This window comes from Carassius carassius, chromosome 4 (genome assembly GCF_963082965.1).
Source record: "Carassius carassius chromosome 4, fCarCar2.1, whole genome shotgun sequence".
Classification (NCBI taxonomy): Eukaryota; Metazoa; Chordata; class Actinopteri; order Cypriniformes; family Cyprinidae; genus Carassius; species Carassius carassius.
This window is the reverse complement of record NC_081758.1, coordinates 24,529,605-24,554,850: the sequence shown is the minus strand read 5'-3', so window position 1 is coordinate 24,554,850 and position 25,246 is coordinate 24,529,605. Positions and strand designations below refer to the sequence as shown.

The window sequence follows — 25,246 nt, the reverse complement described above, 5'->3', positions numbered from 1 at the left end:
TGTTCTAAATATTTTTACTACAGTTTCTACCCAATAAAACATTAACATAAAAAATAATAATACAAAATAAATAAATACAATAAAGTATATATTATTATAAAAATGCCCACAGAGTTATAAGATTTAATAACTTCTTTGACTTTACAAGGTCTAGAGATCACACTTTTAAAACGAGGCTTCCTCATATATTTAGGGGTTTAAAAAATGCAAACACACGCACAAAAAAGAAATATTTTGATTTGTAATTGTCTTGGTTGACTTAAATGCTTGACTTGTCTTATTTTAAATAATTTTCAGTCAACCTGAGGCCCCCTTGGAAGTTTGCAGAGGCCCTCTATGTGGCCCCAGGGCCCTGTCAGAGAACCGCTGGTCAATTCTATTTCAAGAAATAGAATTGAATGAAATTAGGTTAATAAGGTTTAAAGACCGAACTAACAGAATAAAATCACTGACTTCAGTGCGTAAACACGAATGTATACAGGAAACTAGTGGTACAAAGATACCGAGGACAATAAGCTCGTTAAGCCTTGATGAGCAATCTGATTGGTTAATATGGTTCATTTTAACTTGAGTTCATCTAGCTGATCAAGAGTAAGGTCAGCGGGAGGTTTATATTTTGGGTGGTTCTTTTGTACTGTCATTAGAACATTCTAGGTCCTGTTATTAAAATATACAAGAATAAACTCGGAAGAGCTCTTATCCTGACAAAGACCTTTTGTTTAGCTGCCTTGAATGAATTCAAGAGGCTGAAAAAATGCATGTAAACAGACACTAACTTAAACACATACACCTATTTCGTGACCTTTGACAGTCCACCTGAGAGCTGATGACAGCCAAAAACATGTCTGTGACTTAGATTCATATGTTAATTTATAGGGTCTCTAGGGTAGAAGGAGAAGAAAAGAAGTGAGGAAAGAGAGGAACAGGGAGGACAGGGCAGAAGGAGAGAGAGAGAATAAACGAGAAAAAGAAACAATAGCATGCATTCTGAAATATTGCATCGGGCGGTTGATCTCTGCCCCCATCACACAGGACTTCATGGATATTTACGCAAACAGGCTCTTGCTTCATCAGCCAACCAGTCAGGAGGACGTCCCACAGGAAACAGTAGCGTGGGTCTGAAACAGTACTAAACTCAAGACATCAGGCACACATACCTAAACAAAACCACACACGTACATCATTACTTAAAAACGCACAAAAACTAAACTGCCACTACACACACAAGCCCATGTGTAAAGATACAGTTGATCACACAAAAGTAGAGCGGATACAATTTCACACGTCATTCTCTTATTCCAACATGCTCTTTTAACCTTAAAGCACACAGGTCACTAGTTTGAGTCCCAGATGGGCCCTCCGAGGATGTTGACATTGTGTGCCCATAAAAATGTTGCATTTGCAGGTGAGAACGACTGGTTCTAATGTCACTGCCCTTCTTTTGTTCACTGTCATTGCGCCCCAGGGCAAGGCACTTAACCCTTAGATGTTGAAGAGGCCTTCCTGCAGGCTAGTCCTGCCATTACTCATGAATTCAACCCAACAAGCCAAGTGGATTAAAATATGTGCTACTGTGCAAATGTTTTCAACTGATATAAGCAGTCCTACCTAAAACCCTAAATTTAGGTGATGGTTGTTATTTGTTCATCTGGAATGCTTTGCAATAGGCCTAACATCAAACACAGACAATGCCATGCTCTTGTACAACATTTAAATATATACATTTTTATTATAAATCACAATATAAATGTATTTCAATTAATATGATTCGTTATAGCTGAAACTTTTGTAAATTGTGATGTTTAATCTCCTGAGTCGAATTAATCTTTATAAAATAATATTCACTTTTTGGAGTAGTACTTAAGTGGCTCGTAAAAGTAAATTTCCGTCTCCACTTCCTGAAGACTGATGTAGGCTATACTTGTTTCCTATGGCGTAATAATTCCTACGATTTGGTATCTAATTTAACATAACTGAAATTATACTCGTGAAGTTCAGCATCCAGGAAGCAGTGATCGGCGATTGGTCTCCGTTCAGGTTTTACTGATACTCGGAAAATAGATCTCTGGGACCATCTAGTAGGTTACGTTACCTCTCTGTTAATATGTCAGGAATTTGCCGATGAGATTTAGGCCCGGTTTCACAGACAGGGTTTAGACTAAACCAGGATCAGACCATAGATCAATTAGGACATTTAAGTAATTTTTATAAACATGCTTAGAAAAAAACATTACCGATGTGCATCTTAAAACTAAAAAGGCACTGATATATTTTTAAGATCAGTCAGTGCAAGTTTATTTCAGTGGAAACAGCTCAGACTTACATTTTAGTCTAGGACTAGTCTTAAGCCCTGTCTGTGAAACCAGGGGTTAGTCTTTAGCACAGTGAGAACTTAAACATAAAGTGACAGTCTCTGGTTTATCGGATTTAACAGAAGCAGTGAGACTCTTTAGACCAAAAAAAAAAAAAAGTAGGATTATTTTTATATTACGTTAGAACGCCATCTAGTGGTCTTTTTATGGTGTAAACTTCTCATCGCTGTCATTTTATCAATTTTCTTTCTTCCCGTTACGTACACTAACACAAAAATGAAGACTTTCACATTAGTGGCTCAGATTAGGCTATTTGACTCCGTTGAACGTGTGTCAAACACTTTCATGATATCACATGAGCTGTTATCTCTAACTGGACTGAACTCATAAGAAAATGTCTCTGCACTTATACCAACACAGTTTAAAAAGACCACTGCTGTTGATCTTAAAAGTAAAAAACATAAATGATCATTGCAGGAGGCAGCATATTAAGACATATTGAGTCCATCGTATGCGGTCGTATGTGATTGGCTACATTGCAAGCCAAGGGGGATTTAATAATTCTGTAATTTACGCAGCAACCAACTTTACAGTTTTTGGACCAAGATTGACTGGCTCTTGTGTCAATAAAATTTGAATGTTCAAAGCAATGTGTGAATTAGTATTAACTTAACTTAGTCTTAAGAAGAGATTGTGGATAATTAAATGTATAAAAAATAAATCATCAGGTGATAAACAGTTCTTGAACAGCATCCTTATCAAGCCTGAGCCACTGTGAGCTGATTATATATGGGGTTAGAATTGTTGCTTTATTCCAAATAAATAGATTATGATCCACAAATAAATGTAACAAGATTCACAAAAATATATCAAATTCACAAATAAATGTACAGAGTTAAAAAAATATATATAAAACTCACAAATAAATAAAATCAGATTTGCAAATAAAAATATATATATTTACAAATGTGTTTAATGTCACAAACACAACTCTACCTGGTATTTATTTGTGAACCGCTGTCTGTGCATTTGTAAATCACTGCACGCATTTGTGGATCGGTTCCTGTGCATTTGTGGATTTGAAACACTTCTAGCGTCGACATGCAGATAAATCCACAAATAAGTGGACTCCACCCACCGTTTACTCAAGCCAATCAAATAACGGCCACATTGAGCTGACCAATCGTAGCACGTTATCGCTTCAACCAATCACGTTTTGGCTTAAATCCAGGGGGGGGGGGGGGGCGTCTTGCCTGATCGGCCATGTTATGCGTACTTGTCTGTAACGTTACTTGTGGACTTGTGGAATGTCATCAGTCGCTGCCCAAGTACTGTTTCCCTTTTCAAAGTTCACATCTAGCCAAGTCCAGTTCAAATCCCCGGATGTGTTCTTGCTCCGCTCCTTTTACCGAGGATGCATGGAGAGGTGACTTGTGCGGACTTGATACGGGCCATAACCCAGAATTCAGCTCGAACCAGGTTAGCATCAATGGCGGAGGAGAAAACTCACAACTGTAAGTTATACATTTCGAAATACTATTGTTGTTTTATCACAAAATGTAACGTAGTTCTAAGAGTTTTGATGCCAGAATGTTGTTTAAACTTCAAAGCTACCGTCGAATTTTAAGGAACTATTTGAAAATTTGCTCAGACGATTTCGTTACGAGTTGAAAAGTAGCCTAACCCTCGGCAAGTCCTCCAAAAAAGTAGCTAGGCCCTGTAACATTTTGTAAAATATGGGGCTGCCTGTGTTGATTCTGTAGTGGATAAACATTTGATATATTTTGCTTTGGGTATATCTAATGGGCAATTGTTTTGCCTGAGGGAAAAGTTTCCTAACTAACGTTTGCCTAACGATACTTATATCAAATGCAAACCTTATTTTAGAGTGCTCTTGTCATTTTAACCAAATAGTTTGCTTGTCTTTATTTAAATTTTTTTTACAAATTCTTTTATAATTGTATTATTTTTCATCAACTTAAATTAAGCATTATTTTTTATCAAGGGACTGCTGAGGAAACTCGGGCCTTGATAGAGTGGCGGGCGGCCAACGAAAGGCTTTTCACCGGGAGGCGCAATTCCTCCAAAAGTGGATGGGAGTGAGTATTCATTTTGAATTCTTGTATAATTCCCTGTATGTCTGAAGGTTTGGAGCTAGATTTGGACAGTCTTCATCCATGAAAATGAATACGTTATTGAAGTGGAATCATGTAAATCTTTATGGTTTTGTTTTGCCTATAGGCATTTTGTTCCACTTCTGGTTTGGCCATAACTGCCAAACAGGCAAAGAAAAAATTGAATAACCTAAAAGATAAATACAAGGTAATCTGCCTGTTTCTCTACTTTCTGTTACTGAAAGAGGCTTACCTAGATGTGTGTAAAGACTTTCCGGTCATATTTGAAACCTAACATAGATGCATTGGCCCTTACATTTTATTTTGTAAAATGTAGTTTACTCCGTTTACATTGTTTACTCTGAGACTGTAAAAAGAATAGTTCACCCCAAAATGAACATTCTGCCATTCACCTACAATTTTAAGTTGTTTCACACCTGTATACACTATTTATTTATTCTTTTTTTTTTTTTTTTTTTGCTTTACACAAAGGAAGAATATTTGTAACCTAAGAGTTCTGGGGCACCACTGACATGTGTAATTTTTTGGTGCCTCAAACTGTTAGGTTACAAAAATTCTTAAGAATATCTTTCTCTGTGTAGAGCAAAAATAAAAAATGTCTAAAAGTGTGGAACAACGTGAGGTGAGAACATGACAGCATTTTGCTTTATTTCAGGAGCTTAGGGACCCACCCACAGGAAAAGGGGTAGAGGCCGGTAGTGTGACTGCTGCCACCTGGCAGTGGTACACTGCAATGGATGCTGCACTCCAGGGGCAGCACTCAGTTACTATGCCCGTAGTTGTTGCATCAAACCCACTGCCACTACAGGTGGCTCAGTCAGCACACCAGGTTCTACCCCTTCTGTGGAAGCCAGGAGTAGCCAGCAGTCAAGAAAGAGGCGACGGGACAGCCAGGCTCTTCTTGAGTTTCTAAAAGAACAGGCAGAGAGGGAAGAGGAGAAGGAGAGAGAAGCATTGGCGAGAGAAGAGGAGAGAGAGAGGGCAGCAACAGCCAGAGCAGAGACATATCTGTCTCTGTTTGAAAAACTTAATAAATTCTAAATTAATGTTGTATTTAATGATAAATGATTTTATATAGATTATTTGAATAAAAAAAAATGAATGTATCAATTTCAACCCTGGCAAATCATTGTTATAGCAACAGTGTATTCTTTATATTTACAACAAAAACACAAATAATATAAAATAATGTAATATCCAATGTCTATAGTGGTATACAATTATTTACAATCATGCAGTTGAATCTCAAGAAGAACATACCAAAATTAAGAAAACGTATAAATGTATCTATACCCATCTACTTGCACATTTATTCATACCTATCTTTCTAATTAATGTCATAGCTATTTCAACTGTTTATGTTGCTCTTTTAATGAACATGACAACATCTGGAAAGGTTTACTGTCTAGATGTAGTACTGTTCAGTTAGACACCCAGGCAGTTCCACGGGAGAAGAAAGCTGCGCAGCCAGACGTCCTCGGAGATGGTTCCCTGATAGGTCCCTCTCACCCACTGCTGCATTCTCACCATCCTCGCGGTCTTTTTGTCCTTGGCTTTCCTCCTCCTCCTCCAAGAGATCACCTCCCATCACACAGATGTTGTGGAGGATACAACAGGCACCAATCACCTTTGGGGCGAACAGTGGCCTGATCTCCAGGGCCCGCAAGAAAATTGCACGCCAGTGAGTTTTTAACATCCCAATCATCGAGTATATATATCCCATCATCGAGTGCGCTCGATGATGTTCCGTGCTTGTGCATAATGCCTGTTGTATCGGGCTTCAACTTAGCCTGTTAATCAAAAATCGTGTAGAAAATGTGTAGTGTATTGCAAATTCATAACAGTAAAAATTTGGTTTATCGTGTGTGTGTGTCTGTCTGTCTGACATAAAAAAAGTGTTCTTACTTGCGACAGGCTGGCGGTATGGGGTCATGATTGCAATAGGATGCTGCAAGCAAGGGTATCCCCCATCTCCCAAAAGATAGTATCCAGCTGGTGAATACAAAGCCTGCTGGTACATTGGTGATCTGCGCAGCACAAGGGCATCGTGTACAGAGCCTGGATTGCCAATATACACATCTATAAATATGCCTTTAGCATCACAGGTGCCCTGTAGAATGATGGAAGGGAAGATCTTTCTATTTATGTAGCATCTTTTTTGTGGCATTGCAGGAGGAACAATCCTGATGTGGCACCAGCAGCACAGCGGAATGCCTCATGGCCAGCAAGGTGAGCAAGCCACCCCCCACCTCATCCATTTCCTCTGCTTTTGGAAAATGAATAATTTTGTGGAGGATGGTCATCATCTCCTCCACAACATTGTGAACAGTCCTACAAACTGTTGAAAGTGGCATGCTGAAGTCATCTGATGTGACCCTGTAGGATGCTCCACAGGCAAGCCAATAAACCGTAACAAGTACTTCAATTTCACGGCTCCATCCATGGGCTTTTTGACGGGGCAGCATCTGTACCAGCATGTTGATGCTGTTCCTGGAGAGCCTGAAAGCTGGCTTTAAATCCTCTCCAGAAAAAAACTTGACCAGGATTGGTACCTGGTCATTGATCTGTGAATACCTGCGAGTGGGACTTTGTTCCTGTTAAAATATATAGATAATATATTAAGAATGTTTTTACTTTTGTTGTATTATGTATTTGTTATATGTATTGCTTTTAAAAAGTTGTTACTATATGTACTGTCGTTGCATTGTATTTATTATATTTTTGGATTTAATATAAGCTATATACTCAGTTGTTTTAAGGATTTTGTCTAAAATTTACTAAAATCTGCCATAATTAAATCTCCCTCTAACATTTGCTCTTTTCGTGAAGTATTTCTTTATACTCTATTTCGGTTTCATTCATTTATTGATAAGCTCTAGCACAACATTCATCCCAGAGTCTAAAAGTTGTAGCCTATATGATTATTATAGATATTAAATTGTCCTGTTTGTGTTAATGCAGTAATATGATGTGCACCTAGCTATATAAAGATGATAAACTATAAACTTATTTGAGCACCACAAAGACAAATAAAAGGTGTGTGAAGTGTAAGCTAGTTAATTTAAATGTTATCAACTGTCAAACCTATTGTACTTGTCAGTTTATTTGGTACACTGAAAAATCTAATGTAGTCTCATTACATCCCTGCAATAGTTTACATAACTTTTTGTGAGATAGTACTTTGTAGTCTGTAAATAGGGTGCCTATATGATACATTATAATACATTTTTATTATGACTTTTCATTTGGATATACCTAACTAAGTCCACATAAGTATATGGGCAGTTTATGAAGAAAGAATAATTAGAAAAACATACAATGCTAGAGAGACATGCTAATATGGCACGTCTCTTCGCCATCCTCCGCTGCATCCTGGCTTTTCTTTGAAGGATTCGTCTCCTCCGTTCGGCAGCCTCCTCTTCAGCATCTTGATAAATAGCAATTGCAATGGCAATCCTAAGCTGTTCCATTTTGATTTACACTTATTTACAATTGATTTACACCTTTCAACCGTTTTTCCCGCTTTTTTATTTAAATTGTAGCTGAGTGGGTTTATTGCTAGATTGTTCTTAATGAAAAGAGGCAGTTGTTTCCACATATTTTATTTATTTTGAACGACGTAAATATAATCACAGTATTGATGTTACCTGAACCACATATTAATGTTTAATAGTTTTTAAAATAAAAAAGAGACAGTCGTTTAATATTATATTCAATTTCATTATAAATATAAAGTGAAAATAATCAGAGTAGGTACATATTAGTTTTTTAATACTAATATATTTAATATATTGAAAATAAAAAAGAAGTTAATTCAAGTAAAACATGCATGCTGAGTGATGCTATCAAGTACGCTGCCGTTCCATTTGTAGAATGACTGGACTCGCGTCCTCCCGTCCTCGAGAGTTCGTTCTTCTGAGTCCAACTTGGCATGTCCAAACTCGGAAGGACGGAAGTCCAGACTCTGCGAACTTGGTATTGAGAAATGCCCTGACTGTCTGTTGTTGGTCTCAAGTTCGGTGTCTATTCCCGCAGTTCCCCTGGCTGTAAGCCAAAACGTGATTGGTTGAAGCGATAACGTGCTACGATTGGTCAGCTCAATGTGGCCGTTATTTGATTGGCTTGAGTAAACGGTGGGTGGAGTCCACTTATTTGTGGATTTATCTGGATGTCGACGCTAGAAGTGTTTCAAATCCACAAATGCACAGGAACCGATCCACAAATGCGTGCAGTGATTTACAAATGCACAGACAGCGGTTCACAAATAAATACCAGGTAGAGTTGTGTTTGTGACATTAAACACATTTGTAAATATATATATTTTTATTTGCAAATCTGATTTTATTTATTTGTGAGTTTTAAATTTTTTTGTGAAACTCTTTATATTAATTTGTGAATTTGATATATTTTTGTGAATCTCGTTACATTTATTTGTGGATCATAATCTATTTATTTGGAATAATGCAACAATTCTAACCCCATAATTATACAGCAGTAGCGTTTACCTGAGTGCAGCAGTGAAGAGAAACCATTGTTGGGATAGTTATGTCACATACGGTGATACAAGAAACACGGGAGAGATCCAAATGCAGGTACGATGTTTATTGAGGGGCAATGCATAAGGAGCAAACAGTCCAGGCAGGGTCAAAACCAGACAATCCAAAAAACATAACAAGAACATACACTAAGAGCAGACTCAGGGAAGTATCACGCACACAACAAGGACTCCGTGACAAAGACTCAGACAGACCAGGTATAAATACACAAAAGGATAATGGGGAAACCGGAGAGAGGTGGGGAACAATCAATTAACTAAACAAGGAGGAAGGTGACCAAATAAGGAGACAGGAAGTGATAATATGATAAACACCGTGGGAACTGAGGACACCTAGTGGAAACCCAGGGAACACAACCCAGACACTGACAAGTTAGGGTCCTTGTCCTGCACCTCTTGAAGGTTCTGTAAGGTAGAAAGAGTATCCCTGATGATGCATTCATATATATATATATATATATATATATATATATATATATATATATATATATATATATATATATTATATATATATATTATATATATATTGTGGTCAGCAGAAGAAAGAAATTCAAACAGGTTTGGAACATCTTGAGGGTGAATAAATGATGACAGAATTTTCATTTTTGGGTGAACTATACCTTTTTAAACTATATCCCTGTGCAGTCTTAGTGAGCATAGACTCATGATTCAAAAACACGATTAAATTATTCTTAGACACAGTAAACAGTCATCTGAAGACAGTAATTTGTTTGTAATCTTGCCCTTTGCGACTGGCCTGTGTAAATATTGTAAATATACAGTTTTGAAGTAATGATATCTTAAAACAACTGCAGTAGATTATGGCATTTAACAATTAAAACACTCTTGAGTAAGTACATTTACTATGAAAAGGCGCAATAAATTGAGATTAAAGACCTAGAAAGCTATACGGAGAATGACACGTGCAAGTTGTCTATCAGCCCGCTTGTGTGGAGCTCTTTAAGTTGTCCATTAGTGCGCCTGCGCGCGCGCGTCAGTGCTGAGACGAGCGCTAGCGGAGGCATCAGTGGCGCATCTCACATCACCGCTGCTGGAATATAACGGCTGCTTTAGGATGTGAACGGGTCTCGGCCTCAGCACCGGCCAAAGCTTCTGTTTTCCCATGACAAACAGCTGCGAAAAGAGAGCGACCGCGCGCGAGAGTGAACGGTACAGGGGAGCGGAGAGATCCTCGGTATTATTATGAGAAAAGAGGACGGGGTTGTCGGAGCCGTATTTGTTTTGCTCGCGGAGATGAGGCGGGGGGTAGCGAGTCGCTACAACATCGTTGGGCTCCGGGCAAGCATTACACTGTTTTAGCACATATATACCGCCGCGCTTGCGTTTTCATCGTCAACTGACTCGTTCGATCGTAACGGTTTGTATCGCAGAAAAATAATGCAGCTGTCTCGAGGACATCTGTGAGAATCGCGGACTGCTGTTGTCTCTGTCATGACAGACGCAGGCTCTACCGAGCAGGCGGTGTGAGAGAAGCACGGCCCCAGCTGCAGCAGCACGGCCGATGTGGGCTGTGTTTACCGGGGGAGATTAAATCTGTAAATACTGTTCGCGTTATTCCTCATTAATCGTGTGCAATCTCAGGGAAAATGTCCTCTCGGTCTGCTTTACCGTCTGCGAACGACCGGAGCACAGATCATGTAAGTATCTTAAATTTAAATGAATTATTGTTTTAAAATATCATCTCAGTGTCCCGTTTCCATTCATATCCTACAACGCCCAGTGTTTAACGTCAGGTGCACTGTCATTTTTGCAGCCGGGACGAATATCAGGCATTCATTGCCTAATCGTTAATGGGAGGATGGAGAGGCAGGATACAGTGGCCCATGTACGCGTAGCAGGTTCTTTGGCAAAATGGGCCGCATCCTTGAATGTGCAAAGCAGCAAAAGAGGCGCTGCGAAACGCACAGGCAGTAGAGCTCAGGCCATCCGCATAGTGTACACATCAGCGCATCATCCGCGCACGAGCGCCATGCGCTCTCAGCGCGCGCTCCTCTCCCAGAGAGCGGTTTTGCTTCATTGGCAGAATATGCGGGAGAAAAGCAAGAAAACATTGTCTCTGCATCAGTAAATGAATATAGCCATTCGGTGCACCAGAATCGACTACGGAGGGTGGAGTGATGTTTCAGCGTTATGTGCTCCTGAAACTGACGCACTGGCTGGTGTAGTGGCCTACCAGTTCTGCGCCAACAAATTACAGTGTGGTTCATGAACTGACTCAGACTTGTGTTTGCTGATGTAGTGTTGCTTTAGTAAAAACTTATCTAAAACAACTATATTTTTATCCAATGATTATTAACGCGCTGGAGAAATAAAACTCATGTGATGGTAACACTCAATAAATTTTACTCACTGTAAAAAGGAAATGTTTTTGTAATTGGCTGGAGTATGTTCAGCTAACCAAATTATATATAATGACCAGGTTCTATTGGCTTATAAAATTATTAATTCCTTTCTCTTTATTTTGCCCCTTTCACACTGCCATTCCGGCAAATACACAGGTAAAGTGTTCCGGCAATTGTTCCCGGGTCGCTATTTTGCACTTTCACACTGCCAGTGATTACCCGGGATATGTGTGATATGCGTGCTTTCACACACAACCTGTAAAGATCCCGTAACGACACGTGACATCAGTGTGTGACGTGTAATGTACGAGTCGAAAACGTTAGGCACGTTATACTTTAACTGATGCAAGCGAACGATCTCGGCGTCAGCGCGAAAAGTGAGGAACTAACTGATCTCTGCTTCATTACAGTTTGCACATATTTTTTCGTCGCGAACGTTGATCTTCCTTCAAAACAGCTGGTAAAAGAGTCCCGCGATAACGCGCGTTATCACTTCGACATGGCATTAGATCTGGCTTTTGTTCACACAGCGCTCGTCCCGGGTTGAACCCGGTGTTGTGCCCGATTTCGACCCCCTTGCCGAATTATTACCCCCCTAGTATAGGTAGGTTTAGGTGTAGGTTTGGGGGAGGGGTTAGGATTAGGCAATCAGGTAGCGATTTGAACTAGGGGGGTAATAATTCGGCAGGGGGTCGAAATTGGGCACAACACCGGCAATTTTACTAGGTCCCCGACCCGGGTTCAATGCCGGAATCAATCCCGGGATGTGGTTGCTTTCACACAGAAGGCAACCCATTGCCGGGTCGGACGTGCAGTGTGAAAGGGGCTTTTGTGTGTGTGTTAATTCTCAATATAATTTCTAACAGTTTGGTACGACATCCGCGGTTCAATATGCGCTTTTGAATTGCGGTTATTCGTTTTGCATTTAAATAACTTCCCAAGTTTTATTTCTCTTCGAATTTTCTCCGTGTGTGCCCATGAGTTCGAGCATTTGAAAAAGCAATACATGACAATTAGAAATGGATTACTAATATACTTTATTATTATGAAAATACCCGAGATGGCTTGAAGAACACAGATAAACTGGTTATTGTCTACTCGAGGGTTTATTGTCTTCTTGTTTCATAATTCAAAACCTTTTTATCCACTACTCAGCCTTTGTCCATATTAGGGTTTTCCTGGAGCCTAATCAGTTCTGTTACTTCTGTTACATATGTGGAGTTTCTGCGCGAGGGCGACCTCTGGCTTCCAGTATGAATGAAAAAGAGACATCACATGTGTTCAATAGCGCTTAAAAATGGCCACAAAATGGACATATGATAATTAATGTTTTTTCTCCAGTTTATGTTTGAAAAAATTTCATTATAAATTACAAATCTAAAAAAAAACACTCTGATGTGCCAATTCATCAGAACCGAACAGAACCGAAAACGGTGGTTTAAAAACCTAGGTATGTATTGAACCGTAGCCTAACTGTATTGTTGCATATATAATACATACATTATACATACATAGACATACACACACACACACACCAGAATTTTCAGATTCACATAAACCAGAACCTTCAGTGTCATGATCTTTCAGAGATCATTGTAATATGCTGATTTAGTGCTTAAGAAACATTACATATTGTAATCAGTGTTATCTTTTAATGAAAAAATTATTTTAGACACATGGTAACAGAGATAAACACATGATTCAGAGATATCACAGATGATACATCTATGCCATCAAAAACCAACTAGATAAAGGCATCTTAGTATGTGACACAAAATTATATGTGTGTAACTTGTTGAGCCAGAATTGGACTAAGATTACTAAACACCCATCCATGCTCTCTCCTGGCTGGATTTCTCTAAAGAGACTCTGAGGATTTTCACAACAGTCTGTGATAGTTTATTTCTTTTGTTATAATTCTATAAAAATAAGAATGAGAGCTTGTGCACAGTATGTACCATTTGGCATATTTTATATACAGTGTGTGTGAGGCAGAGTCCAATAAGAGTAGGGCAGGGCATCACGAGTAATTTATTCAATCCCAGCGCTGTAATCCTGTGGTCAGAGGTGCAGATGGGGACCTGGGCATGTTTGATTTCTGTGTGAGCTCCTTCCTATCCCCTCTTAGGGGGACAGTTTGAGCCTTTAAGGAAACTTTTATCAGACGTTAGCCTGAGTGTTCAGGGCTCAGTCAGGTTTAAATGTGCTAATCTAAATAGAAAGTTTAGTTTCAGCTGTGGCAGACTAAAACCCTGTAGGCAAAGTAAGTTAATCCTGTATTATAGGGCAGAATTACTCACACACCAATGCTAACCTCAGTTTTCCCGCACACTCTCATATACCATATTCACATTAACAATCTGAATGATAATGCATTTGTTAAATTTAGTTTCCATGTTTACGACAACAAATTATCATTATTTCCTCTTACATTTATGTATTTCTGAATACTTTTAAACACTCTAAGACACACGAAAGGCAAAATCTTTTTTTTTTTTTTTTCAATTCTGATTTAATTCTGCTGTGGCACCAGAGGTTTGATTCATTGTGTGTATATTGAGAGTCTTTTACAAACCCACTTAGTTTGTAACTGTGTAAACATTGTGATGCACTGAAATAAATCTTTTACCTGAAACACTTAAACCAAAATTAAAGTTTTTATTTACCCAAAGGAAAAAAAACATAAAATAAAGTTTGAGTTATTAAATATGGCAAATTTGGTAATTGAATTTAATAATTTGTTTCCAAATTGAATTGAATTAATCTTAATAAATTTTCTCTGTGTCTGTCTCTCTGTCCAGCATGCGTCTTTGGTGGCGAGTCGTTCAGAGAAGGGAACGAATGTGTCGAGTCGTTCACTGGGTGCAAGATGTCGTAACTCCATGGCCTCTTCCTCAGACGAGCTGCCACACATCGGAAATTACCGGCTCCTCAAAACCATCGGCAAGGGCAACTTTGCTAAAGTCAAACTAGCCCGCCACATCCTCACGGGCAAAGAGGTGAGAGAAAAAGACTATGAGAGAGAGTTTACATAGGTAAAACCAGTAGTGTATGATAAGATGTTGGTACAGGAGTTACTGTATTATGTCTCTTTCTCATCTGAACACTTGTGAGCTGTAATTCTTTGGGTGGTATATTTGTAAAATGGTACAACTTAAGTGTGAAAAACTCCATCCCCACGTTTACTTTTTATAAACCAAAGCTGATATATTGTGATTTTAGGTGGTCTTTTTAGTGGGCAGCAGAGAGCTTTAATAATCTTGGATAGTAATAAATTGTGATGTTTATAGAATCATGCCAGCATACAGTGTTAAAATATTGAAAGTTCTAGAATTTACTAGTTGAATAACATAATAAAGAGTTTAAAAACATTTGGAGCATTAATAGGGAACCTACTGTATGTGTGGCAGTTTGGAGCCACGTATACACCTTTGGGAGTGACAACTGCATTTAAATACAGATGGTAACCCCATAAATTATGGTTGTGTTTGTATACGGAATACAGTCGTCACTCCCAGACTCATGATGGCTGACATAACCACTACAACATTTTGGCTGTAAATAGGTAACATGGATGCTAGAAGTGTTGTGCTATTTTTGACCTAAATAATATTAGTGATTAGATAAAGGTTCTAATAAAATACCCATTAACAGAGTGTTTTGTTTAAGCTCTTTAAACTGCTACTAACAGCATGTGCTCTGTTTGAACTGTACCGTATGAGTTGCCTTTAGACCACATGGCTGGTGGGAGCAGCTACGGTGGAGCGAGACAGACTGGCATGTGAATTTGCCAATGAGTCAAGACACATGGTTCTGGCTCTGACTAGTGCCACACAAGAACAAAAGAGACTTATATGCACTTTTAATTACATCATTGCATTAACAGTTTGGCTCTGTACACACTACAGATTTAATGAATACATTTGTTTATCACCTGAATTTTTTTATTTGTTGAATGTGGAGTGCTTTTAAAATCCTGACACAAATTTATCTTCATATAGCCTACTATGATATACAGTGGAGTCAAATACACTACTGTTCGAAAGTGTGGTGGTTGGTAAGATTTCTTTTTCAAGGCAAGTAATTATTTTATTCAGCAAGGATCCATCAAATTAATCAAACGTGACATCAAAGACCTGTATAATAGAAATAAAAAAGAATAAAATTAGTGTTCAAATAAATGTTGTTTTAAACTTTCTATTCACCAAAGAATCCTGAAAATGTCACATTTTTTCACAAAAAAATATTTAGCAGCACAACTATTTACAGCAATGACAACATCGTTTTCAACATCAATGATAATAAGAAATGTTTTTTGAACACCAAATTAGCATATCTGAATAATTACTGAAGGATCAGTGAAGACTGATCCTGAGGTTCAGCTTTAACATCACAGCAATGATTATTTTAAATCATATTTTACAGTGTTACTATTTTACTCTATTTTTGATCAAATAAGTTTTGAACAGTAATGTATATATTCTCATTTTTGTAACAAAGAATGGTTTAATCTGGTTTCCCCATCCATCAAGCTTGTTTTTTTTAAAAGCCTAAACTAATGAATGTCAAATTACACTATATCAGGTTTGATGACAAACAATTAAGACTTTTTGGGAGGATATCTATCTGCAATAAGATACATTTCATTTGGATCTTAAATCACTATTTGTGCATTGTATTTGTAGGTTGCAATAAAGATTATTGACAAGACTCAGTTGAACCCAACCAGCCTACAAAAGGTAAGACCAGTTTTCAAGACATTTTTTCTTTATTAATGCCGCTTTCCAGGCAACCCGTAACCCGTGTTTTTACTACTATTGTTCTAAACTATCCTACTAATAATACTGCCTACGGATGCAGTGTTTATGCAAGTGGTACACGTTGAAAAAACGATTTTAGGACAATGTTACGTTGCAATAAAATTAATAATCTAGCTACAATTCCTTGCGCTCAGGAAGTTTGGCTTGACTTGCCTGGAACGGTACAAAGTCGTTAGTCGTGGTTTGAAATCGTGACTTACGAGCTCCAAAACCTGCCTGGAACGCAGCATAAGTCAACTTAACCCAGCATAAGTCAGCATAAGTCATATTGCCATGCAGTGATGTCATGCATCATAGCACATAAAAGGCGTTCCCTCATTTCTCTCTTTCCTTTGCTTTTAAATAGCTTGTAAAAGTGGCCGTATTCAGTTTTTAATTGTAGTGTCCTTTCTTTTACTGAACTAAATTATTTTTTTTACTACAAAAGATCAAAATGATGGTTGTGGTCAGTGCCGCGGTGGGCAAGTGACATGCCCAGTGTGGCGGCTTAACACCGGTATCACCGTCAGCACCGTCTATCGTGGCAAGCCTAATATATATATATATATATATATACACACACATGTATATACATGTATAACAGTGTGAGGCTCTTATAAGTATTGCAGCAATATTTGTGTGGTATTAGTGTTTACTTTAGTGTTGCTGGTGAGTTTGCACTCTCTCCTGTACACCAGTGACTCATCTGTCTCATAATAGATTATACCGGCCTTCAATCCTCTTACTGAAGCCCACCGCTCAAATATAGCACTGAGTTTGAGCATACATCAAGAAGTCTATTGATTATTGACAAAGCTATGCTTTAAATGCTTCTGACTTTGAACACACTTGTGAAATCAGTGGTTCTCTTACGAGAGCTCTCTCGTACTGCGTCTTAACTAAGACGCTACGGGAAAAGTCTCTTTTCACGAAATACTGAAGCAAAAAATTATCCTTAATTTTGTATTTTTGTAAAGCGCATTTGCAGCAGTACACAGCCATAGGCGAGACGGCTCGTTCGCTCATTGGCTTGTTCTGCGGCAACTGCACAGCCTATCGAGCACGGGCTGATGCAACATCAGACCAATAAGGGTGCTTCGCGCCCTTCTTGCCACTTCCCGCCGAAACGGGTGTGGCCCAACCTATAAAAGGAGCTCGAAAAGGCTGACTCACCTGATTTTTCATCTCTTCAGCGAAGCTCACGCATCGCTGGATCACGGAGGAAGCAAGCGCCGTCTGAGAAAGCACATCAGCAGGACGAGCCATTCTGAAGCTGCTGGCATCGCCGCCTTCCATTGCCGTTCCTGCTGCGCTATCCGGCGCCTATATCCTTTCAATCCTGTTATATACAAGCTGTTCTTTATGTGTGTGTGTGTGCTCGCCCTGCGACACACACTCGTAAAAGAGCTCGCGTCTTTTTTAAGATGCCTTCCTGCGGCTCGTCAGAGCCCCACTCAGCGAGGGAGACCGGTACGTCATCTGTGTCTCCTGCCTGGGTGAAGATCATGCAGCGCTCGCTCGCTGACGGCGGATGCCCCCACTGCGAGCTGTTGCCATGGTGACTCTGAGGACTCGCCTGGCCTTTTTCTCTGAGCCTGCATTCTCCGCTGCGCTGAGGTGCCGTAAAAGCATCGCTTCCAGCGGATTCCGGAACCGTCTTCAGCTCAACCGAGCTCGCCGGTTCGCCCTGCTTCACCGGCCCCCCCCCTGCATCGCTTCCCGGTGGGCAGCGCCCGCTGTTTGCCGGCGCGTCGTCCGAGGAAGTCGATCTCAGGGCCGCGTCGGGGGAAGAGGACACGCGCTCTCTGCTAGCTTCGGGCAGTGAGGGCTGGGCGAGCTCCGAGGATCTCGCGCCTTCTGCTCAGAAGCCCAGCAGACGAGCTGACATCGAGAAGGAGCCGGGGCGAATGATCGTGTTGGCCGCGATGAGTCTCGGCCGCGAGTGGTTTGCACCAGCGCCCCCCCTCTCGTTCCCGGCTGGATGGTATTTCCCTTTCGGATGAGCGTACTTCTCAAAGCCCGCCTCATTTCTTCCTGAGCTTCACGAAGAGGTGGCGAAGGCTTGGAACGCTCCATATTCAGCACGAACTCGTTCGTCTGTCTCACTAGCATTCTCCACACTGATGATGCTAAAACAGGAACTACCACTCACTTCCGCCGGTGGAACAGGCGATAGCGACGCACCTTTGTCCGCCCTCTGCTGGACGGCGGCAAAAGCGGTGTTGCCATCTAAAGCCTCCTGTGTGACGCTGCGTCGGCGCTACTAACGATGGCTGCTTCATCGAAGCGCAGGTGTACGAGTTCCGCTGTGGCCGAGCTCTCACCCAAGCGCGCCGCTGTTTCAGTTCCAGGAATTGTGACTGTCTCAGCGTTTTCTGCAATGCTCAAGCCTGCACAGTTGCCCGCTTGCCTGCACACAAAAGCCGTTATCACAACAGCTTCAGCAACGCAGCTCGAGACCCCCGTTCTCGCTCTACTGGCCGTCGCCCCGCGCCGCGGGGACCGCGGCAGAGGATTACGGTGAGGCCGGGAGCCCCGAAGCCATCCTGGGAAAGCCATCTACGCATGCTGCATGACGCTGCGTCGGCACTACACACGATGGCTGCTTCATCGAAGCGCCGGTGTACGAGTTCCGCTGCGGCCGGGCTCTCACCTAAGCGCGCCGCTGTTTCAGTTTCCAGAGATTGTGACTGTTTCAGCGTTGTTTGCAATGCGCAAGCCTGTACGGTTGCCCGCTTGCCTGCACACGAAAACCGTTATCACGGCTACCCAGATATTTCCCGAAAAAGGTGTAATTTCTGGTGTCCCGGCCACGGCCGATGGTGCTATAAATGTAGTGACGATGCCCACTGCTCAGTGCCCATCTCCGCATATAAGCACAGCCCTTCACACAGGGCTCGCGCCTATAAAAGCGACTCAAGTCGATCACGCGCACTACATAGTAGACGTACCCACTCCTCAGTGCCCACAATCACTATGTCACACGCGTCATGTGGTTTCTGTAAAAACGAAACCCGTGCACGTTCGTCCGGCCACGGCCGATGGTGCTATAAATGTAGTGACGATGCCCACTCCTCAGTGCCCATCTCCACATGTAAGCACAGCCCTGCACACAGGGCCTGCGCCCATAATGTCGACTCAAGTCGGTCGCGCACACTGCATAGTAAACGTGCCCACCCCTCAGTGCCCACTATTACTATGTCACACGCGTCATGTGGTTTCTGTAAAAACGAAACCCGTGCATGCTCGTCCGGCCACGGCCGATGGTGCTATAAATGCAGTGACGATGCCCACTACCCAGTGCCCATCTCCACATATAAGCACAGCCCTGCACACAGGGCTAGCGCACATAAGATCGACACAGATCGGTCGAGCGCGCCGCATAGTAAACGTGCCCACTTCCCAGTGCCCACATACACTATGTCACATACGGCGCGGGGCTTCTGTAAAAACGAGGCCCGTGCACGTACATTCTGCACAGGCAGACAGCGAGTTTAAAGTGGTAAAAGTGCACACATGCAGCCCACGGTTACTCGCAGATATATCGAGTCCCACGGGACCCGCTCAGCCTCCCTCCAGTCGGTTAAGCGCCGGAACGGGGTCGAGGAAGAGCGATCTGCCCGCTGTGATCAACGCGCTCCCCGCCTCAGATGCGCAGCACACTCGAGCGCCGCCGTTGCCCAGTCAACAGAGCGCGTTTCGCATCCAGCCCTTAGCCATTCATGCAAATGCATGGTCAGTGCTTCCAGGGGTTTCGGATTGGCTGCTAGGCATTATAAAGAGAGGCTACACGCTACAGTTTTCTCGACGCCCACCGTGCTTTTCAGTGCGCGTCGAAACTACGGTCAAAACAGAAGTAGCACACATACTTCGGGCCGAAATATCAAAACTGTTGAGCAAAGGGGCTGTAGAGCCTGTGTCTCAAAGCGAGGGGGGGCTGTACAGCAGATACTTTCTGGTGCCCAAGAGAGACGGGGGTCTCCGGCCCATACTGGATCTAAGACAGCTGAACAGGCATTGATGAAACGCAGTTTCAAAATGCTCACGACCAGGAAGCTCCTCGCGCAGATTCGCAGAGGGGACTGGTTCATGTCAATAGATCTGAAGGACGCGTATTTTCAAATACAGATAGCGTCAAACCACAGGCGATATTTGAGATTCGCCTTCGAGGGCCAGGCATACCAGTTTGCAGTCCTGCCATTCGGCTTGTCCGTAGCTCCTCGTACGTTTACGAGGTGCATGGATGCAGCGCTCGCTCCTCTTAGACTCAGAGGCACACGAGTGCTGAATTATTTGGACGACTGGCTGGTTCTGGCCCGATCATGAGCGGAGCTCATGGACCACAGAGCCGTTTTACTCGATCACCTCGAGAAGCTCGGCCTCAGTGTCAATTGGGTGAAGAGTTCGCTGAACCCCAGTCAGACGATCCTGTTTCTGGGTATAGTTCTGAACTCGTGTTCCATGACGGCGCGGCTGTCACCACAGCGCGCGATGGGCATTCAGCGTGCAGCGAGTTCTTTCCGCTGTGGCGCGACTGTGTCGCTCAAACACTGTCAAAAGATGCTGGGTTTCATGGCCTCAGCATCTCCGGTTCTGCGGCTGGGCCTGCTCCGCATGCGCCCCCTGCAGTTCTGGCTGAAGGCTCGGGTGCCGCGCAGAGCGTGGGTGTCTGGCCGGCTGCATTTCAAGGTCGATCAGAGCTGTGTTGCGGCTCTAGCACCTTGGACAGCGAACGGCTGGTACCGATCAGGTGTAAGCCTGGGGACTTCCCCGAGTGTGAAAATGGTGTCGACGGACGCCTCCACTTCGGGATGGGGAGCGCTGCTCGAAGGCAGACCGTCCTTTGGCCTATGGTCAGAATGGGAAAAGCTCCATCATATCAACTGCCTGGAAATGCTGGCAGTGGAGAACGCGCTGACGCGCTTTTGTCCCCATATCAAGGATCACCACGTCATAGTCCGTTCGGACAACATGTCCGTGGTGTCCTACATAAATCGCCAGGTCGGTCTCGGGTCCCGAAACCTGTGCAGGCTGACGGAACGCCTCCTGATTTGGGCTCAGCGCAACGTGTGCTCGCTGAGAGCAGTGCATGTGCCTGGACTGCAGAATCTGGGTCCAGACAGGCTGTCCAGAGGCAATGTTCCTACGGGCGAATGGTCTCTACACCCGCAAACAGTCCGGCTGTTGTGGCAGAGATTTGGCATGGCGGAGGTGGACCTCTTTGCGTCCCACGAAGACGCTCACTGCCCCGCGTTCTTTTCCAAGAACGAAAGCGCGCTGTCACGGAGATGGCCGTGCTGCCCGCTTTATGCGTTCCCTCCCGTCTCCCTCCTTCCGCAGGTGATAGAACGGGTGAGAGAAACGAGATGTTCAATACTGCTTGTAGCACCTCTTTGGAAGAACCAACCATGGTTCCCAGATTTGATGCAGTTAGCAGATGTCGCCCCGTGGCCGGTACCATTGAGGAGAGACCTCCTCTCGCAGGCCAGGGGCTCGATTTGGCACCCTCAACCGGAGTTGTGGTCCCTCTATGTATGGGCACTCAATGGTTACCCGCTGATCTCGCAGTGAGAGTGCTAAATACCATCACTCAGGCTAGAGCTCCGTCGACACGACGTCTGTATGCCTCGAAGTGGTCGGTGTTCTCCAGCTGGTGCACAGCTCGAGGTTATTCACCCCTTAGTTGTGAGGTGACGGAGGTCCTCTCCTTCCTTCAGGAGCTGTTGGATAAGGGCAGAGCCCCATCCACGCTCAAAGTTTATGTGGCTGCCATCGCGGCGTTTTCTGAAACGGCGTCCGGTCAGTCAATAGGAAGGAATGGTTTAGTCATCCGGTTCCTCAGAGGAGCTAGGAGGCTGAATCCTCCCAGACCTCCGTCAGTCCCTATGTGGGACCTCGCGGCGGTTTTGGAGGCCTTGAAAGGTCCCCCTTTCAAGCCTATCCAATCGATTAGCCTTCAGCATCTGTCGTTCAAGACAGTATTCTTGTTGGCTCTCGCTTCTGCGAAGTGTGTGGGTGATTTGCACGCGCTCTCGGTGAGCCAGTCGTGCTTGGAGTTTGGGCCCAATGACTCAAGAGTCATACTCAAACCTAGGCACGGTTATGTGCCGAAATCCCTCAACACACCGTTTCGGGCTCAGGTTATTGCCCTGTCTGCCCTGCCGGTGTCAGGGGAGGATGGAGACTCGAGTCTTCTTTGCCCTGTCAGGGTTTTAAGAGCTTATGTGTCTCGCTCTGCTGCCTTTCGGCAGACGGAGCAGCTATTTGTCTCGTTCGGTGGGCGTTCCAAGGGAATGGCTGTTTCGAGATAGACTCTATCCAGATGGATAGTTGACGCCATAGCGTTAGCTTACGCTTCCAGGGGCCTTCAGTGCCCGTTGGGCGTCAGAGCACACTCCACAAGAGGCATCGCCTCGTCGTGGGCGTGGTCTACTGGGATCTCCTTGCAGGATATATGTATGGCGGCAGGTTGGGCCTCGCCGTCTACATTTATCAGGTTCTATAACCTGGAGGTTCCCGCCTTGCAAGCAAGGCTGCTGTCGGTATAGGCGAATCAGGGCCCTGAGGGGAATTCTGAGTTCACGAGCGCTATGCGCTGCCGACTGTTATATGGGCAGTATTGCGTAAGACCCGCATTGCCACATTGGTCAGGCCTTGCCTCGGCTGTGTGACATCATATTGCCGCATCTACGGATGCTGCTAGATATGGGACGGAGGGCTTTTTCCCTTTTCTGTCCTGGACTCTCTGTGAGTCCCTCAGGTGACTGTGCACTGTAAATCCTGGGCGTTGCTTCAGGTTTATTGGTGTGTGATCCCTGCGCGCACGGCGTTTTACATTGGGTTCCCGTAGCGTCTTAGTTAAGACGCAGTACGAGAGAGCTCTCGTAAGAGAACGTACTCGGTTACTAAACGTAACCTCGGTTCTCTCTAGAAGAGCGAACGAGTACTGCGTTCTCTGCCGTGCGCACGATTCACTCTGGTTCGCTTCGGCGATGAAATAAATCAGGTGAGTCAGCCTTTTCGAGCTCCTTTTATAGGTTGGGCCACACCCGTTTCGGCGGGAAGTGGCAAGAAGGGCGCGAAGCGCCCTTATTGGTCTGATGTTGCATCAGCCCGTGCTCGATAGGCTGTGCAGTTGCCGCAGAACAAGCCAATGAGCGAACGAGCCGTCTCGCCTATGGCTGTGTACTGCTGCAAATGCGCTTTACAAAAATACAAAATTAAGGATAATTTTTTGCTTCAGTATTTCGTGAAAAGAGACTTTTCCCGTAGCGTCTTAGTTAAGACGCAGTACTCGTTCGCTCTTCTAGAGAGAACCGAGGTTACGTTTAGTAACCGAGTACGTTTTCACTCATCTGGAGGGATCTTACATCAAATCTCAGCAGTCACAACTCAGCACTTACTCTTTTGTGTGCAAAATTTGAAGCACTGTTTAGATCTAGCCATAGCCAGTCTTGTTTTCAAAATGCATAATTTGTTTGTGTGGTTAGTGTATGTGTTGGAGAGGAGAGGTCGACAGCTGCAGTTCTCCACAGGCCCAGAATGCCCCACTGTGATTCAATCCCGGCCCTGTAATACACACAGTTAACTGTACACAAACCATAATCCATCCTTATTGACCATAAGTCACGTATGGCTCATATGACTGGTATGAGCTGTTGTAGTAATGCTGGAATCACTGTTTAGTGGAGCATTTGTCACTTGTCAGAGTAAGTGTTTGTCTTATCCCTCTGTTTTAAACTTTTGTGTTGCACATAGATAAAAGCTGAGTTATGTTTGCTAGATGATAGTTTCTATGCTTTACTATATAAGTGATATCAAATAATGGAGTATGTTTACATGTGACCGGGCTCATGGCATTCATTTCTGTGGCTGTGTCAGCAGTATATCTTTTCTGATCTTCCTCTGGCCTCCCGATTTGCATGTTTTAGCAGTTCATTCAAACATTTCTGAGCTTTTATGCAAACAATACAGTTTTAAAACATTTTTATTCTACTTAAAGTCAAAATGTTTAAAGAGTGCCAAGAATAAAAATAAAAAAATAGGGCGGGGACTTATCTGACTATGTCTGTTTTTGATTGGATGGAGGCAGATCTGCAGGTGAGCTTGCAGATGTAAGAAAGGAGTGGTGTTTAAGAAGTCCAACATATGTCACCTTTAGAACAAGATACAATATTTTGATTATATTATACAAGGTAAAAAAAAAACATATGCAAGGATAAATCATTTACAATAAGATCAATAACATACTTTTTTATTGCCAACAATATACAAACAGGAATGAGAACAATCAATAGCCAGGGGCGGAGCCCAAGAGCATAGGAACCGGGGGGATGGGGGGTCCCCTCCAATACTGGAGTAATACAGTTAGTCGCATTTGTCCCCCCAAAATATTTTACCGCAGAGGAGAAAAATATTTGATTTTGAAATCTTTAACTCGCATGCTTTTATTTTGAAAGTGCAACACAGCATCTTGTCACCTCAAGGGCTCAGGGCTGAGTTTCCCAAAAGCTTCGTAAGCCTAAGAAGTTCATAAAAATGATTGTACGACTGATCTTAATATTACGGTCTGTTTCCCAAAAGCATCGTAACTTAAGTAGCACTTGAAAATAATCGTAGATCTATGAGTGCTCTGGAGTAATCGAAAAGCCCTAAGTGCATTGCTATGCAGTCACCTGCAGGACAATCGGCAGATTGCACCTTTAACTCGATTCAAGTGAAATAAATTTTTTTTTTATTAATTTATAAATGAAATAATTAAAAAGGGCAGAAAAAAAATTGAAATACACATTTAAATTAAATGACAAAAAAACAAAACAAATAAAAGAAGTACCCGGACCCGGAAGTAACGTCGCTCTCTCTCTCTCGCTCTCTATATGTATATAAATTGTATTATATATTATTATGTAAAGTATAATATTATACATTATATTATAATATAATATTGTATTGTATTATAATTATTAGCCTATATCCAAGTTGTCTGTCTGTAAAGCAGCATTAGGTTAACGTTAATAAACGATTGTGTACTACAATTAAGAGCCATTCTATAAGGTGACATTTCAGCACTTGACAAACGGAT

General features: G+C 42.6%; 1 protein-coding gene across 4 annotated transcripts in view; it reads left to right on the top strand.

The window, feature by feature from the left end:
* Positions 1-10,012: 10,012 nt before the first annotated feature.
* The window catches only part of LOC132139574 (MAP/microtubule affinity-regulating kinase 4-like), a 32,460-nt gene continuing 17,226 nt past the window's right edge, over positions 10,013-25,246 (top strand). For 3 of the 4 annotated variants that reach the window (XM_059548036.1, XM_059548039.1, XM_059548037.1), the window contains exons 1-3: positions 10,013-10,660; positions 14,167-14,364; positions 16,051-16,104. In XM_059548036.1, the coding sequence (XP_059404019.1) occupies positions 10,610-10,660; positions 14,167-14,364; positions 16,051-16,104 (303 nt within the window). In that variant the 5' untranslated portion in view covers positions 10,013-10,609. Of the gene's footprint in view, positions 10,661-14,166; positions 14,365-16,050; positions 16,105-25,246 lie in introns of those variants that run through there. The other variant, XM_059548038.1, reaches the window with a different exon arrangement.